The sequence below is a fragment of the Anguilla rostrata genome, chromosome 9 (assembly GCF_018555375.3).
Source record: "Anguilla rostrata isolate EN2019 chromosome 9, ASM1855537v3, whole genome shotgun sequence".
Taxonomy (NCBI): Eukaryota; Metazoa; Chordata; class Actinopteri; order Anguilliformes; family Anguillidae; genus Anguilla; species Anguilla rostrata.
The window spans coordinates 19,286,054-19,304,832 of NC_057941.1; the positions used below are offsets into that span (position 1 = coordinate 19,286,054).

An 18,779-nucleotide genomic window follows, 5' to 3' on the forward strand; every position below is an offset into this window, starting at 1 on the left:
CTCAAAATACATATAATGATGGGAGGGTGACTAATCCCAACCACCACCAATAAGCAACACCCACACGGGTGATGCAAAGGACCTGCCACAGCACACAATGCCTCTCTTGTTGGATGACTCTGAAAGTAAATCTGCACTTACTGTTGGAAACTGCAGTGCTCAGTTCACGCCACACGGTTTAACTACCACTTTCTTCTGTCTTACACTGTGGAAAGCCAGTATCTGGGCCATGTAAGAGCGGGGAGACATCGCCATCGCTGGGGAAACTGAAAAGCTATCTGGGCCCGCAAGACCCCTGCGCTTCTCCTCCGCAGTCTTGACGATCAGCTGCCGGTGACAGCGCAAAGCCCAGGGCTTCCCTGTCATTAAGCTAACGATCCCAGGTCCCACCCACCCGCTGAAAGACAAAAGTCAAGCGCGATCAAAGGCTTTCCCCCCTCGCTCGTCATCGGCCCCAACGTCCATTGAGATGCACAGGTTAGGCCATTTATTACAGGATGGGGGGAACAAAGAGAAGCGTTCAATTAGAGAGTGATGGAGGAGAGACTGTTGGGCTGCAAATAACAGGGACTGTAGAAACCATCTGCTCTCTGGTCTGTCTAACAACCGCGGTCTGATTACGTCATGTGAAACATTGTCCCATTGAATAATATGCTACTAATGTATGTATTTCATCCAGAAAATTTTTTTTTGAACGTGGTATTCTTGGTTTGAAATACCGTAACTTGTTAATCTTGAAAGGTTTTCAGTTGCTCTTATTTGCAAAGTAGGCTGTCCTCATGGGTCTAACTTATTGGGGGGATGTCAGCTCTTTAGGGAATGTCATTCATCACTACTCTTACGAATGGCAATGGCACTGGAAGCCAAGCAACTCCCTCCTCCCCTATATACACAAGCACACACTTTTGAAATGATAACTACACCTTTGGTTGACTGCGCAAGCATGAAACAGGTGCCATGTTGACACAGACATTCTGAGGGGCAGGAAAATCAAACAGTAAAGATTTTCGGTGAGCAGAGCCCTGCCGGGTTATTCCTGTTTATGAGCTGTGCAGTGGAAAGGTCTATTTTACGGTGGAGGAGTGGAAGAGGAGAGGCCCCGCTCGGTGTGAGCCTCTGGGAGGAGTCTCATCTGGGCACTTCCTGCCCAGACGGCACATTGTGACTGGAACAAAAGGTGTTTTCCCATTTGGATTTTTTTTTAAATATTTTTTTGGGCAGTGTGGGCCAAGGCGTCATGCTGGTGATGGTGATGACGTGGTGTTGCTATTTATAAACAGCTGTTACACAGCAGCTCATGTGTCTTCCTGACTTGTGTCTGTGTGAGTCCGGTTTGAGAAGCACAGTGTGATAAGCTTCTCAAACATACATAGCTCAGGAGGTAAGAGCGTTTGTCTGGCAGTCGGAGGGTTGCCGGTTCGACCCCCCGCCCTGGGTGTGTCGAAGTGTCCCTGAGCAAGACACCTAACCCCTAATTGCTCCCAACGAGCTGATTGGTACCTTGCATGGCAGCCTTTTACCGTTGGTGAATGGGTGAATGAGAGGCATCAATTGTAAAGCGCTTTGGATAAAAGCGCTATATAAATGTAGTCTATTTACCATTTACCATAAGCTCATTGGCTGACATCACATACTTTGGTTGCGAGCACATGCTGTTCTGCCAGCTCCCAAATCACAATGGTGGTTGCAATGGACACTGCAGCAGTAGCCTGATTGGGCAGTCCAAATTGGTCAGAAAACGAAAAAAGGTGGAGTCTTCCTATTTAAAGACCCTACGCAGTCAAAAAAAATCATTTTTTTTATAGTTAATAATACAAAAAGAAACAAAGAGAAATTAATATTAAGCATAATCTATTCCTTTGAGAACTTCCTTTGTAGACCACTTCTTAGTGGGCTGCCAATCAGAAATGAACATGAAGTAAATATTCATATAGAAAGGACACGCCATGTCCGACCTCCAGCTCTGCTGTTTAGAAATGACATCGTTAACAGAGTTCTGATTTTTTTTTTAAATTCTGAATTTAGATTTTAAAATATTCTGGCAGTTATTTTGTGAGTTTTCAGCTGATAAACTGACAATACTCTGAAGGCAATGAGCTGAAATCTAATGGGTGGCCATCCATTTTCAATTAATGAATGCCTGAACAATTGGCTGGAATGTTCTAGGACCAAGTGTGCAAACTTATTAAGAGAGAGAAACAAAAACGCATCCAGTTAATTATTATGGAAGCATTACATGACAAAGAAACAGGGCGGCTTTCTGGAACAAACTGTGAGAAAACAGAGAGAGAGAGAGCATGGGGGAGCAGAGAAGGAGGGAATATGGAACAGATGACTAACAAACAAAAAGAGACATTAACAAAGGGGTGGGTCACAGGATGTTTGTATGTGAGCTCCCTACGAGGCCTCGAAAGCAGGGATGTTTCCCGTGGGCTGAGGCCTAGGCTAGGACCCGCCTCCCTGGGCAGTGAAAATAGCCACTCTCCCAGCCTTGTTGGGAAAAAAACTTCTGTTCTTTGTCAGCCCTCCAGGAAATGGGTCCAAGTGATCCTGACAGGTTGACAAAACTCCAAAGGAGACTAAAACCACAAACAAACTGGCTGCCGGCCGGACAGAGACCCAAAGCACAATGATCTCTTCATTCGCTGAATGGAAATTACAAGCCTTCCTATGGTTCTTAGGTCATGGATCAACATGATTCTGACTAATCGGGAATCACAACAGAACTGTCTTTGGGGGATTTTTGGTCCACCCACGTTGCTTTCGCACATGCAGATGGACTGAAAAACCAAGCACTGACTTTTACTCCGCATCAAATCGGTTGTAGCTATGGAACAAGTGACTGCATCTAGCTTCCACAGAAAGATACATTGCACAAAGAGCTTCTCTTCTGGGATAAACAAACCCATAGCCAATTTGGTTGGTATCTATAGAGACCTTGGAGGATCATAGTCAAAGTAGGAATGTAAACAATATTCACACTGCATAGTGGTTCACATTTACATTTGACATTTATGCATGTAGCATGGGCGGAGTGTGGCACAGTGGGTAAGGAACTGCGCTTGTAACCGAAAGGTCGCAGGTTCGATTCCCGGGTAAGGACACTGCCGTTGTACCCTTGAGCAAGGTACTTAACCTGCATTGCTTCAGTATATATCCAGCTGTATAAATGGATACAATGTAAAGTGCTATGTAAAAAGTTGTGTAAGTCGCTCTGGATAAGAGCGTCTGCTAAATGCCTGTAATGTAATGTAATGTAGCAGACACCTTCGCCCAGAGTGACTTACAAGGATTACATTTTTAGATATAATCCATACAGCTGGATATTTAATGAAACAATTCAGGTTAAGCAGCTTGCTCAAGGATACAGCTGCGTCAATCTTTGAGTTCCAAGCCCAGCTCCCTGACCAATGAGCCCAGTTCCCTAACCAAAAGCCATTCTAAGTTTTACCGGATGAAGCTGATCATCGTGAGACAGGTTGTGGATTCCATTCAGTATGCTCACCTCAGCCTCAAGCATTATGAGAACTTGAATGAGGCTGAAGGCACAAGTATCCCCAACAAAAACGCACTCTCTCCCCTTGAGAGTGTAATGCACACTTGAGAAATAATAACGATAATTTAAATTGCACAATTTCTTTGGCACTAGCAGTGAATTTCCCTGGTCAGTGAGTTGACAGAAGATGTTTTACAGTTCACAGTATTTGTGATCCTTTTTTGTTTGGCACCCATTCAAATATTCCGCTGCTGCGGGGAAAACAACCACATTCTTGAAAATCTAATCATTAACCAAAGTGGTCTTATTAATGCATGGCTGCTTCAGGTGCTTTCGGTAAGTCCAACCAGAAATCAACCAGAAGTATCTACAAAGTGCTAAGAACTCAGTACTGTGCCGCTCAGAAACCAGTAACTGATGTCCTTTTCTTGGTTTCAACTGAGTAAAGGTGCCTCCGCTGACCTCCAAGCATTTTTTAAAAACACACAGCTCCAGCCATCGGAAAAATCACTGTCTTGCTAGTTCCCCAGTTTACTGCATTAAACATGAGCAGAGAGATGTTCAGCCAGCTATTGTAAAATGCTCAGTTCTCAGGCTTGAAATCCACTCTGTGGGATGAGTCATTCTTTCTTTGGCCCCAATTCTATGCAGTATTGGACAATGGAACAGCCGCTGGCAACACATTGTACGAGAACATGTGGATGATGTGTGTCGAGGGGTTGGGGTGAGTGGGGAGATGCCATGAGCACAATATTCCAGCAGCAAGTTTTGCTCAAATGTTCCGTTGTCTTTGGCCGTTCCTTTCCCAAAGACGCAGAACTCAACAGGAATTCCAGCCCACGGCAGCACAAAGAACTCTTTTCAGCGGCAGTAATCCCAGCAGAGGAGTGTGGGGGTGGAGGGGGGGGTCTGGGCTCTTACCCAGAATCCTCCTCTCCTCCACTGAGGGCAAATCTGCTACCCACAAAATACTTTGACACATAGCCTGCACTGCAAAAGACCAACCACTGCTCCACACAGTCCGAAACACCACACAGATCTTCATTCACCCTGAACCTATCGCAGCTCCTGAGAGAATAACCTGGAACGTTCATCAACCCTGCATACTAAAGCCATTGACCCCATTGCAAAAATAACATAACCCACTTGTGAAATCATGTTCAGAACACAACATGCTGAAATTTAATGCTTACATGTATTTATAAAATAAAAGTAGGATATAAAATAATAACATTGATTTTGATGTTGAGTTTTATCTATAAAAGCCTCGTATTCCAGTAGTACTGTTCTATAAATGAATTTTAACCTCACCGCCATATCAAAATGTATTTAATGAAAATTTTAATAAATTTTGTTAAGTTAATGTTTTGGTCCCAAACAAGCCTATTTTTTTCTTATGTTCGACATCAATGGCAATGGCAATACAGTATATTAAATATTGATGTCTTGCCATAATCACTTTCCCATTCATGTCCAGTTTAACTGATGTTGTTTAACAGTAACTGAAAGGTAGTATAAAGTCACATGCAGGGACAAGTGTGTATCTATTACTCACCCCATGCAAAAGGGTAAAAAAAACATCAGTCAAACCTTACACCCGTGATAAAACACCTCAGCCACAAGCACCTCAGCAAAAACCTCCTTATCTTTTGCCTTGTTCTCTTTGTCTTTCCCATTACCTCTCTGATGATGTGAATCTTGGTTTTCAGAAAGGAGGCCAGGAGCAGTCTCACACTGGGGTCCAGCTGGGCAGGACAGAGGGGTGTGCCCATCGTATGTGTCAATCTGTTCCAGGTAAGAGCACGGCACCCATGGCTGGTATAGCCAGCAATGACAGCTGGAAGCCTGCTGTTTCCCTTGGTGTAGAGCAGAATCCAAATGGAAAAGAAATGGTTCACTCTACTGGCATTAGAGCGACTCCTGTATGAGTCAAGTAGCCAATCTGAGCATCCCTTTCAGTGTCAGCTGACCCTGGGTGAAGATGCCAGGCGGTTACCAAAAGTCCCTCTTCTTCTTTGGTGCACGACTGCAAGTGAAGAGGCAGAGACCAAAGGTCTGTGCTTAAATCTGAGGACCAAAACATTAATCTCCAGCCTCTTTCACAATCCCAGACGCTGAGACTGAGAGAACGCCAAGTTTTTTTAGAAGCGCTACAGCCAAAATCAGCCAAGCAGCAAGTGGAGGCGGGGAAGGCAACAGACAGCCCCCACTTCAGTTCCCCTGCTCACTTTTCACACTCTCTGATAGCAGTGCCCTGGTGACCCATGGCCAATAGTCACCGGTTTTTCTCTTTTCCTCTCTGTCGCTGTTCTTCTGTCACCTTTCCAGGACAACTACCAAATATGGAGATTGTTCAGAAGCTGGGTCACCTGACAGTGCCTTCAGAACTCTTACTGTGAGGACTGGCCGCCAGATCTTAAGTATTCTTACAGAGAGAGGTTGGGTTGTCTGCAATCTTTTTTCTGCAATGTGAATGTGTGTGTGTGTGTGTGTGTGTGTATGCTTGGAGGAAGCAGTGGAAACTCAGCCCAATGACCTCCTTTCTCCTGAAGATTAGTCTTCATCTCTCTGTTTCATCTATTGATCATAAATCTGTCTATCTGTGCCTCTATCTCTCTTTCACTGTCTGTCTGTTATGGTGTGCAATGGAAGCTTTGTCCATTGTGTCTACATCAATGGCCAGTGGATAACTTTGACTTTGAAGGAGAGCTTTGGTGCACCGCCATGCCTTCTGTAAATGGTAAAGATTATGTCAGCACCTCACGCCGCCAGTCATGAATATGCTGCTATGACAACACATCTGGAAACAACACCAGTCTGTCTAGACTGATACGGGTACCAGTTCAGCTGCAGACGACAGAAGTACTCCTCAGCTGACTGATATCCAGCTGTGATTCAACTGCAGCAGAAGCAAAGCTAAGGTACCCCAAACATCTTTGGCATGGAGTAAAGGAAAAGGAAATCATTTAGCATCAAACACTGGGACTATGCCCCAGTGATTTCTAGTGAAGAAACACAGTACAAGTGGCATAATGAAAGATGCAGTAACCAAGAACCTGGGAGTGTGCCATCCACTGAGGCACTTGCACTTATTGCAATGAATCAACCCTGAACTGCACCAGTGTCCCATGTGTCCAATGATGAGACACATAATTGGACACATCATCACCCAAAGGACGGAGGGTCTCAGTCATTTTATCAGCCTCATTACCACCCAACAGTGACTCTGCTGGCTGACTGGGCATGGTCTGCCTGCATCGGCTGCTCTAGCTCCTTCCTGTGCCATTGCTGAGGCAGGTCAGATACTCAGCCGGCTGCACGTCTGGGACATTAAAGCAATGGGAAGAACAGAAAGCAGGCTGTAACCGCATGTTCCCTCTTTCACTGTCACTCCTCTGCTATTTCTTTCAGCACTTTCCACTTTAAGCTGGCGAAGATATAACTTCTGCTGGAAACAGTACACAGGCTCTGTTCTAAAAAAAAAAAAAAAAGAATTGCCAATGCACACTACAGGGTGCACAACCAAATCATAATGGTTTCAGCAATCGTTAGGCTTGTTTTAGGATATTTCAGGGCACACCAATGTAAAAAGGCAGTGTGGATTGACTGTGGCTGGCAATCCCGAAGGAAGGAGCGACTGGTCCTTGTCCTCAACCTTGAGGGTTTCAGTCATTGGGTTTGACCTCATATCACAGCACAAGAGAGAATCCTCTGGTTATTCCACACTCCACAAACCAAGCATCGCAAACAAGGAGGAGATAAGCATACTGGTGTAGGAAATGGTTAATTAAACAGGAAGCGAGTGCGAGCTTGCAGAATGTGGGATTTTTAGAGCCACTGAGGGAGGCAGCCCAGTATTCTGTGTGATGGTCTGTTATGCAGGAAACTGGGGAAGATCTGGGGTGGAGGGGAAAGTGGGACCCCTGGCACAGGAGTGAAAGGCCGAGTGTCTCCAGAGCCGTCCCCTCAGCTTTTGGAATAAAGGACGAGCCTGCAGGGAACAAAGGTCCCATTATGAAGGCTGAGGTCACCGGGACGCTTATTTGCAGCTGGGCCTCGAAAGTTCATCTGATCACGTAGCACACCCCTTTCTCTCCCTCTCCCCCTCTCTCCCTCTCTCCCTCTCCCTCTCTATCCCTCTCTCTCTCAGTAGCGCTCTGTGTTCTGGGGTGTACTGGGGGACTAACATTCAGGGAGAGAGTTACAGGTGTATCCCTCTCTGTATCCCTCTCCCGGGCCCATCCCTGAATACCAGCCCATCTGAGACATGTCAACACAAAGACGTACACTAATACTGCAATATAAGGAGCATAAGACTCAATATCAAAGCATATGAATTCTGTAATTTTAAGTATGCTTTGTGAAATAGTTTTTTTAACAATATTTGCTTCTATGTATACAAAATAAGGGTTTAGATTTGTTTCTGAATACACATATATTCCCGCTGTGTATATGAGTTTAAGAGATTATGTGTAAGAGGCTGAACCTGTGTCCATATGCTACCATAATGTCCAGGGCTAAAGCATTTGGCCTGCTTTTGAGGCTGAAGATTCTTTCCTTAGCAAAAAAGAAAGAGTGCAAAAAGAACATTGCACCAAAAATAAGAAGATAACGAAAGACTAAACAGAAATGATATAGCAAAAACAGAGGTTTCTGTCCAAAGAGGGCCCAAAAACATGATAATCATCAAAAGCACCCCACCACTGTGGTATCTTCTCCAGTGGAAACCAGACAGTGATGAATCTGACAGTCTGTAGGTAATGTCTGCGGTTTGTTTCGATCTGCCTCCATACACTGAGATATAGCATGTAGTGAATGCCTTTATTGACAGATGGCATGCTTGGCTTGGCAGAGAGGAATGACTATTCCAAATATGACAGGTCAAAAAATAAATTACTGTAGACTGTCGACTCAAGATTGAATCTTCAAATTGCATAGAAATGCATAATTAATCTTTGCCTCATCCTGTCAGACATAAACTGATTTCATTCCTGTCCATCACAACAAAGACAGCTCACGCATGCTTACAGCTGCCAGAAGGCAGGCCTTTGTTTGACATTTAAAAGTCTGACCAGCCGATGGTGCTGTTTGACACAAAAAAGCTAATCCAGTGTGCAAATGCACCAGTTGAAATGAAAGAACAGTGAAAGGAACATTACCTGCCGATATGTCTCTAATCTTTGGTGGAAAGAGAGGGTGCATGACTACCAGTTGCCATTGATGACAGAAGAAACAAACGGTAGATATCCCACAGGAGAGAGAAGAAAGGGGTGTTCTCAGGTCACTCAAAGTCCAGCAAATCTTTTCTCGGATAATTCCACTCTGCGGATAGTGCAAGAGTTCAGAGTGGAGGCAAGCAGATGTGACTCAAATCCAGAGCCAGTTCTCTCGTCCTCTCTAACCCTCTGCCCTCTCTCACTTCCTTTCTAGTTCTCCTCTCCTATCCACTCCTCTCGCTCTCTCCCCTCTCTCATTCTCTATCTCCCTCCCTCCCCTCTCTCATTCTCTCTCTCACGCTTTTGCTCACTCTGTCTCTCTCTCTCTCTCTCCCCCACAAGACAGTCTTTATTCCCAGCTGAAGAGGTCTTCAGTTGTTCTGAAGCACACAGCTCTAAACCTGCTCTAAACCTGTGCCAGCAGATGATTTTTCCTTTAGACAAAGAAGGAAAAAATGAATGTATATTATCTGCAGAGGCTGAACTATCTGCAGAAGACTTCCTGGAAGAGTGCCATCACCCCTGGTCCATCCCTCAGGATGACTTGCATGTGCTGTTAGTATGGTTTTACTGCTGTTTACTTCTCCGTTTCTATTTTACAAAAACCATGAAGTGTTCATGTCCTTCCACTTAAAATTTCAGAGTGACTGTTTCTCCTTAATCTGTTTATCTGCTTTGAATTCAGACCATAAACTCTTCTCTCACTTTCCCTCTTCTTTTCCTCCCCGACCCTTTCTTTCCTTTTCTCTCAATCTCTCTCTCCGCCCATCTAAATTAATATTATAACAAATATGAAATTTATGGTGCCATTAAAGATTAAATAAGAAAAAAAAAACAGAAAATACCACAAATGCAGATCCTTTGGATTATTATTATTGTTATTATATTTTTTCATGAAAGGGGAAATTACTTGCTGTTGTCTAGGGCCACACATTTTCTACTGCTCCGATTGGTTGAGGTTTAATGGTTTGTAGCAGTACTTTGGGCTTGAGGACAATGACAGTCTGTCTTCTGTCATGCATGGCTCTGTCTCAGTTTCACATGGGAAGTGCAATTCTGTTCTCTCCATTAAACTTAACCATCATAAACATGATACAAGACCCTCACAGAGTGAACTGGGACCTGAAGCATATCTACGTGAGATATGAAGCACTCGTGAATCACTCCTGAACCACATTTGAATGAGACTCAGAGCACTCATGAATCACACCTGAAGCACACGTGGAAGCACAGCTAAGAGAGATCTACAGCACACCTCAATAAAGTAAGCATCTTTGAATGAGACCTGAAACAGCTGAAACAACACCTGAGTGAAATATGAAGCCTGCCACAACTAATTATGATTTTGAATCAGTATTATTTGGAATCACAACCACAGTCAGAGGATTTGTGTCTTACCTTTGGGAGGTACATAGCACAGGTTGAACAAAGTTTATGTCCAATTTATAGCCGACTGTATTTTCTAATGAACTACGGCCTTAAATTACATCTATGAAAAAGTAACAAGAACAACAACTACAACAACAACAACAATAATAAACACCAACAAATAACAATAAATAATAAGAATAATGAAATGTTATTATTATTATTCATATGATATACAGTATATATATAATATATATAAGACTGAATTGTATGCAGAATTTTGCATTTGAATTATGTGTAATGGCAGAATTAACTTATATTTGCTATATTTTTCAGTGGAGTATAAATTCTCTTTCAGACAGTTTGTCTGTGCAAGGTTGGCAGAGTCCTGACAGCGCAGGGGGAGAACTGCTGTTCCCTCCATTTTAGGAATAAGCCCTCACATAAGCACAGGAGCTTGCAGTCATATCTGCAGTTTTCCAAAAGCCATGCAAAGCCTCATCAGCAAACTCTCACAGCTGGACCACAGGGGGGCAGGGGGAGAGGAACAGACAATCTACTGCTTCTCTTTCATCTTTAACAGGAAGAACATTCCTCCACCACCCACCCCACCTTAAATTTTAACAGCTAACAACCTCCAGGGGCCAAATAAATTGACATATCCGTTAAAAACACAAGATGTGTAAGGTAAAAACACTGGCTGGTCTGAGCCAGTCAAACTAAAAAAAAAAGGCAGGCTTGTATCTGGAGGGTTTTTGGTCAGTAACTGGAAATGAATGAAGGTATGGAACACAGCTAAAAGCAGACGTGATAGTAATTAAGATAATGTAATATAAAAGGGGGGGCGGGGGGGGGGTTCATGTGTCCTGACACTCACTTTGAACTGTATTCATTTCAGAGATGAGAGCAAGAAGCAAACCGTCACCTCTCACTGCCAAAATCTAAATAGTTCCATACTTCTGTTCATATGGATTCAATAGACCCTTGGTTTACCTTAAGTTGCTATAGTGCTTTTGTTACTTCAGAGCCAGGCCTTTGATACATGTGGAAATCTCCCACCAGTGTTTTACATAGTCTCTGCTCCCTGGAGGAGAGCAAGTATGCAAGTGTGTGTACAAATACGAATGAGCAGACACACATTTTCGTAAGTGTATGCTTGTAACTATGTGTGTATGTGTGCATATCAGTGATTTTGCATTTTTATGTGGATGTATAATTGCCTGTGTGCATGTAGCCATGGCAACCCAAGAAAGCATTAAGTTTTTAGGAAGCGGAGAGGATTTCATTGCTGGAAAGACAAAGAGGCCAAGAGATTCTGTGAGGAAAGCTGAGCTTTTTCATCTGTAACAAAAGCTGCCTGCTTCTCCAGCTCCACCTGAGCAAATGGTATCCTGCAAGTAGGGTATGCTTTGGAAAATATCAGTATTATTTTCCAGTCAGAGCCTCAACAGCCCAAAATTCCTCAATGTTGGGGACTAACCCTTTTTTCTGAAACGAACCTCATTTGCCTACGGATCAGTTTTCCAAGCAAACGTCACTCCTGGCATTCAGGCACCTGCTGACAGAATGTAATTTGTGGTGCAACTCTACTGGCCTCTTGTGGCCAATGCATAATTATCTGTATGTCAAATGAATGAGCCTCTGTGTCCTTCATTTGAGAGGTAAAATCTGCAGAGGCGGTTTCTCAAAACAGACAACATAAAAATCTTTTCAGTCAAACGCAGTTCAGCAATTGAGTTTAAGACAGAAAATTTTTTTAAATGTTCAGTTCAAACTGTTGCTGCCAAGTAACTAAAACTCAGCTTTTAAAGCAAAAAAAAAAAATTTAAAAATTTAAAAAACTGTTTCAGTTGAATGAGAACCAATAGAATTTAGAACGCAAATGACAATGAGATGTATACAATTTGATGTACTGACCATCTCGTTATACCCACTTTATTAACTAATATCAAACTCATGCATGTCATTACATCATAGGTATAGTTCCAATGGTTATGAATATTGGAAAATATAGCTTAAAATATATATAGAATTAAATTATTAATAATTGATTGTTAAGTACAAATACTACACCAGAAGTCATACGTTCATTATTCAATCAAACATAATCTAGTAACTGAAATCTCCAATAGTCAGTCTTTTAGGCTGCCTGCACACTGAAACTGAACCTCAAGCTGTGAACTTTCACACCCACTGATATCTAGCAACCATACTGGACCCAGTAAAATCTGTTTTAAATCTTACGGATCAATGATAATACCTTTCCATGCCCATGCAATGCCATTTCCAATTTAAAGACATTAGAGATAATAACAGCTGCCAATCTGTTGAAAAGCCATACACAGAACAGCCAGTACTGAGTTCATACTCAGCTGAAACAGTACATGTGATAATGTTGCATTCTTGGCCAGTATATCTGGCTGGTGCTCATGACTAGTGCCATCAAAGTATATGCCCACTGGCCTTTGGGAGACAGAGTTTTCCTGTGCCCTCATAAGACCACTGTTTACTATGTCAAGGAGAGTAAATTCAACAGGATGGCTCTGAATAGTCAATTTCCTCTAACATGGCTTTTGATGACCAACCAGGGGTCATCCTTCAAGTGGCAATGGCTTTATTAGGGGCCAATAGGGCAGTTAGGCAGAGTGGTAGAAGGAGAAGAGGAATTTCACCATAGTCCCTTCTGCATACAGTCTATGTGGACAAGCTGAAGAGGGCCCTTTGAAGAAAATATCCTGTTTGCCTCCACGCTTTGTCTTTCACACATAGGTGTACTGGGGGAGGTGATGGCAGTTTGTTTCATCAGACAGTTACATTTTAAACATTTTTGCTCAAAACCAATGAATGCTTTGCTGAGGACCTCAGCAATACTCACAGAAGACCCATTCAGGACATAAACATTTATATATGTTCATTTCTAATGTTTTTTTTCTTTGTTTTCTCTGTATTCCATAGCCTTGAATAAGGGTGTCCATTAAATAGACAAGTGTAGAATGTGGAGGCGGTGTTTTTGATAGGCTTACGCGTAGAACAGACCTGGGTGTGGGTTATGGTTTTCACCAGACTTGGTGAAATAAATCAGTGTCCAACACACTCACACTCCCTGGCCTTGCTCAGCTGGTAGGTGAAGCTAAACCCGATGGCCCCCTGCTAACAATCTCCACACCCCAAAAAATAAATACAGAAATAAATAAATAAATCTCCACACAATACCTAAACTAGGCCACAAACAGGCACAGAATGAAGACCAGCACTGGCATCCCTCCCTCCCCTCCTGTCCTGTCCTACAGCCGCATGGGCAGGGGCGACAAGCCCAGCAAAGACTCGTTTCAGGGCTAAGCGCTCACTCCTGTAAATGAGCTCTTTATGAAAGCTAAGCTACGTAGCATAACCACGTAACCACTGCCCTGTCCTGTTCCCAGGAAAACTTCTCTCCAGAGCCCGTTCTCTCAGTGGGTAAAAAAAACCAATGAATATGGTGCTTGATGAAATCTATCACCAAACAAACAGTGCCACACAGTCTGGGCTGTGTGAGCGATGGATCCAGGCCAGCCTGTCTGCATTCTTCAACAAGTGGGGCATTTGCGTGCAATTCAGAAACAGGAAGCAAAATTAATATTTAGTTGTATATAATGGGAAGCAGGGGCCAAAGATTCTGAGAGATATTGTTAAGATATAAGTACTAAAATTATATCTTTGAAAGCAGATTCTTGAAATTTGGATGAGAAAATGTACGGAAGACTTCTAAAGTTTTGCTAAATGTATAATGTTACCATTATCATTTTAGATTCAGAGGACTACATTGGGAAATAGGTTTGTAGAGTGTTGAAATGTACTTGATGCCAAGCTTCCTTTTATAAAAAGTTTAGTTCTGATATCCAAAGGCGCGCTTTAAAATGTCTGCGAAAACCTACCTTAAATCTGACCTTCTTCAGCGTCATTTTGAGTTACAGTTGCGAAGGCCCCTCTTCTTTCACCTCAGAACTCCACGACACATTCATCGGTCACAGCTACAGCATCCACGAGTTTATGACATTCTCTGTGCTCTCACAACTGCAGTAAAAGGCCCTTCACAATCCAGGCTGTTGTTTCAGATCGTCTACTCCAACGTTCCCACAGAGAAAGGCTAAATCCAGCGCTATCTGCTAAAATGAATGAACTGAAGCCCAAAATCCAGCACAGCAGTGAGTGTGATACAGCGTCCGGATAATTCTGTTACTCACACCCTACCCTCTCCGGTCTCACACTTTCATATGGCTCAGTACTTCAGTGCCTGTCCATTCATTCGTTAAATAAAACACACCCATTCCTCACAGGTCTAACACCGCCCCCTGCCCCCCCACTCCCTCCTACCCCAACCCCAAATAAGGACATCCCACTTTCAACAGGATGCTGTACTGTCAAAATCTCACGAGAACAGCTAGCCCATCTGTTTGGGTGCTATAGGTTCTCCTATAAGAATGTACAATCTTATTTAATTTTATTTTTAATCTTCTATATTAATATTTTAAAACACCCCCTCACCCCCACCCCACACACACACACAAGCATTACAACTTATTTCTTCTTGTTACAATAGATACCACAATTACAGCAAACTAGGTTGGGGTAGAATTAATCTTTTCTTGTTCACATATACACACTCACTCAACGCCCCTTCCCCCAGGATCCCCCCCCCCCAATGCCCCCCTCTTTAATCCCACACAACTCCAGACCCCCACCCCCCACCCCTACTCCCCCCAACATGTCAGCACAAAAATCCCTTTATAGATGTACTTATGAACAAAAAAAAAAAGATTGAATCACATCTGACATGGATTCAGATGCAATTCTTTATCACCCCCCCCAACAGAAACATGACCTAGAATACTGGGCATGGAGGAGCAGTACAATAGAATATTGACAGCATGCCAGTGTTCCAAAAACGTTCAGGTAAGAAGAGCTAGATTGTCATAGTGCCAGCGCATTAATACCTGGGTTTTTACTAAGACCTTGTCTGTGTTCTACTTCAGAAGCACAGTTCACGCCACTAAGCTCTGTGATAAAGCCACACGTTAAGAAAGCAAATGGTCATCTGTATATTTAAGGATCAATTAATGAATAATGATCATTAGTTCACCATGAAACATCACCTAAAAAAAACATTTATGTTGATATTCACAGCGATGGCTTTCAAAAAAAAAAAAAAGGCATTCACAAGTTTAAATATTCCCAGGTAGGTCACTGCTTTCCCAGCCTTCAGACCACTCAAGCAGGCTCTCTGGAAAAGAGATTCAGCTGAGGACGGATGGTTCTGTCCAAAAACAGGCAGAAATAAAACTACAGGTGGCGCCAAAGATTGATCCAGCCCAGTGTCAATATGTAGTGTTATGTCTGAGGCATCAAAAACATCCTGTGCCAATCCTATCCCATTTACGATTGTGTCCACCTACTCAAAGAAATAATCTATTGTTCAATAGATGATAATAATAATAATAATAATAATAATAATAATAATAATAATAATAAATACTATTATTATTATTATTATTATTATTACTAATTAAGTAATGGATGTGACTTCCGCAACCTCACCCATTTGTGTCAATAGATGTAATGTCCCCATATAATCGTAATCCTAACCCCAAAATAAAACACTACACATATTTCTAACTACGATTCAGAACCAAACCCCAAACCCAGCTGTAGCTCTATACTCACTTATCCAAGGCTCACCATCTAGTCCCGACCCAAATGAAAAACACTAATTGTAACTGCACTTGAAGAGCATGGCAAGAAAGGGGTCAAATCCCTGACCAGGGTATGCTTGAAGAGGTCACCTTTCTGAACAGCTCTATCATAGTTATCTGCAGGCAGCAAATTGGCCCAGACCCCCGGTTAAAGGCCAGGGCCTGCATTCATAAAATGTTGGTAGAGTGCTGATCTAGGATCAGTTTAGCCTTGTAGCTCTAAATAGTTTGGCTAGATATGGACAGGGGACACCTGATCCTAGATCAGTATTCATACTCTCAGGCACTTCATAAATACAGGCCCAGGTCCATGAGTCTATGGTCCATGTGAGATGGGGCAGAGGCTTACTCACCAACCTCCGCCTCTTGGCAACAAAGAAAATGGTCATAAATATAACTAATAACAAGAACAGCCCTGAAGCAGCTCTGTGAATGGCACAGAAATAAATGGAACCATTGTTAACAATCCCAGATTCAGGCTCCATATAATTGGCGGACATGGGGATATGGATCATGGCAGTGCCAGCACTAACACTGGAGAGGGGCTGTTCAGCAGCAATACTGCCCCCTGCTGCCCATGCATTGCATACTTTCTGAAAAAGACAGCTTTTTACATTTTTAAGGGGATAGTTCACTGTCTCGATTTAAAAAACATAATTTCAGTTATAGTGCATGCTTTTGGTTAGTCCAGGGAAATGAAGTATATTCCAAACAGTTACAGAAGTTTCTGGCGACCTACTGGGTTTACAATGGCAGACGCCGGGTTCGGGGTCGAAAGCAAGAAAATACACCTTAAGCAACTAAGACCAAAGTTTGTGACAGAGTGCTACATAAGAAAGCATCAGATCAGGATCAGATGCAGTTTATCAATGGCTGAACGGGTGCTGTAAATTAAGCCACACACCTGGCAGGGACAGAACTTTCAGGGACAGAAGTGTCATCTGTAGCATTCTTTATCTCAATTCCAGTGCAGCTATTCAGTCATCTATGAGAGTATCCACCAACATTCATGGCTCTTCAGGTATCAGCAGCTGTAACGATTTCTGTAAATTTACAGATTTAGAGAAATCAAAATGCACATTTAATTCTGCTCCACTTCCAATTTACGGTGTGCCTAACCACCTTTTTAAACCCCCCTTTCCTTTCCCTCTCAAATTGGGATGCCTAAAACTATTTCTGGCCCTGTCCCATTGCTGCACTCTCTTGTGAAAATATGTGAGCAAAGACTACCACGCTCACAGCACAGTCCTCACTCTGGAGTCCACCAGCAGAGCGTTACGCCACAGGACTGGACTAATTACGCAACTGGTGCAGACAGTTCCGGATCAACCAGGATATAGCTGGAGGGGACCATCCCTCCCTTTACATTTAGCTATGGCTAACTGCGGGCAGCCCCACCAGCAGGGTGAACACTGCAATCTGGACCACGGAACATGAAGTCCAGCTTCCACCACAGCGACTGTGCGGCTCGGCCAGCGGGTTGTGGAGTCAAAAGGAGGAGCGGCTTTGGAGGACACCCAGGATAGCCTGCGCACTCCTGAACAGACAGAATGGGAAGGACCTACAACTAAAACTGGACTTTACAAACTGGAGGGGAAAAAAGTGGATAAAATTATCACTTTTCATCCTTCTCCCTCTTTTTATTTTTAACTAAACTAAGTTTTAAGAACTGTCTGAACCCCCACAGAGGCATTTAATCATAAAAGATGCTACCATAAGCTCATTTTATGCTTTGTGTACTTGATAATGGTGTTGCATTATCATCTAAACTAACTATTTATAACAATTATTTATCTCTAGTTCGTTCATTTTATGAAACGATAGTTATAGAAGCAAAATATCAAAAAATTTCAAAATTGGCACCCTGAACGGATGGTGGTGCCTCCCGTTAAACTGCTTTAGAATGTTGGATTTCGTAGCGCATTGATTTTAGAACTGTTAAAAGGCCGAGGTGTCCCTTTACTGAGAAATAACTTGTTGCAAGGTAAAAAAAAAAAATTTTATTTAAAAAACCTGGACTGGAATTGAAAAAAAAACTGGACTGGAAGAAAAAAAAAACCTGGACTGGAATTTTTTAAAAAACTGGACTGGAAGAAAAAAAAAACCTGGACTGGAATTTTTTAAAAAACTGGACTGGAAGAAAAAAAAACCTGGACTGGAATTTTTTAAAAACTGGACTGGAAGAAAAAAAAACCTGGACTGGAATTTTTTAAAAACTGGACTGGAAGGAAAAAAAAACCTGGACTGGAATTTTAAAAAAAACTGGACTGGAAGAAAAAAAAACTGGACTGGAAGAAAAAAAAACCTGGACTGGAATTTAAAAAAAAAACTGGACTGGAAGAAAAAAAAACCTGGACTGGAATTAAAAAAAAAAACTGGACTGGAAGAAAAAAAAACCTGGACTGGAATTTTTAAAAAACTGGATTGGAAGAAAAAAAAACCTGGACTGGAATTTTAAAAAAAACTGGACTGGAATTTTTTTTTAAACTGAACTGGAAGAAAAAAAAAAGCTGGACTAGAAGAAAAAAAAAGCCGGACTGGAAGAAAAAAAAACCCGGACTAATCTTACCCTGGCTCTATATTTTGGACGGTGCAGTGGCATGTGCCCTTTTGTAATGTCTAATGTTGATAAAAACGGAATGTCATTGCTTACAGTGATTTGTTAACTTCGTTTTCTTAACGGTGTTATGCATTTTTGTGAACGATTGTGTTTATAGTAAGCACTGTTTTGAAGACAATTCAATAGTCAGCTAGTCAGCTTTTTTCCCCGAATCCAAATAATAACGAGCAACTTCGGCTAGAAGAAATATCTGTTTCCATCGCATTATTCGTGCTTTCCCAAATACAGCATTCGGATTCGGATACATCCCTAGTCTCTACTGAACCTCATTTAATGATTTGATAATACTGTTCCTGCAAAATAAGATGAAGCAAAAGGAGCATAGTTAGAAAAAGGTTTGCAGACTTGAC

General features: G+C 42.4%; 1 protein-coding gene across 21 annotated transcripts in view; it reads right to left on the reverse strand.

Moving 5' to 3' along the window:
• Positions 1 to 8,910, reverse strand: part of phldb1a (pleckstrin homology-like domain, family B, member 1a) — an 82,676-nt gene extending 73,766 nt beyond the window's left edge. For 4 of the 21 annotated variants that reach the window (XM_064350901.1, XM_064350889.1, XM_064350891.1 and 1 more), the window contains exon 1: positions 5,176 to 5,582. In XM_064350901.1, the coding sequence (XP_064206971.1) occupies positions 5,176 to 5,268 (93 nt within the window). In that variant the 5' untranslated portion in view covers positions 5,269 to 5,582. Of the gene's footprint in view, positions 1 to 5,175; positions 5,585 to 8,655 lie in introns of those variants that run through there. The other 17 variants (XM_064350897.1, XM_064350894.1, XM_064350892.1 and 14 more) reach the window with 10 other exon arrangements.
• Positions 8,911 to 18,779: the final 9,869 nt, after the last annotated feature.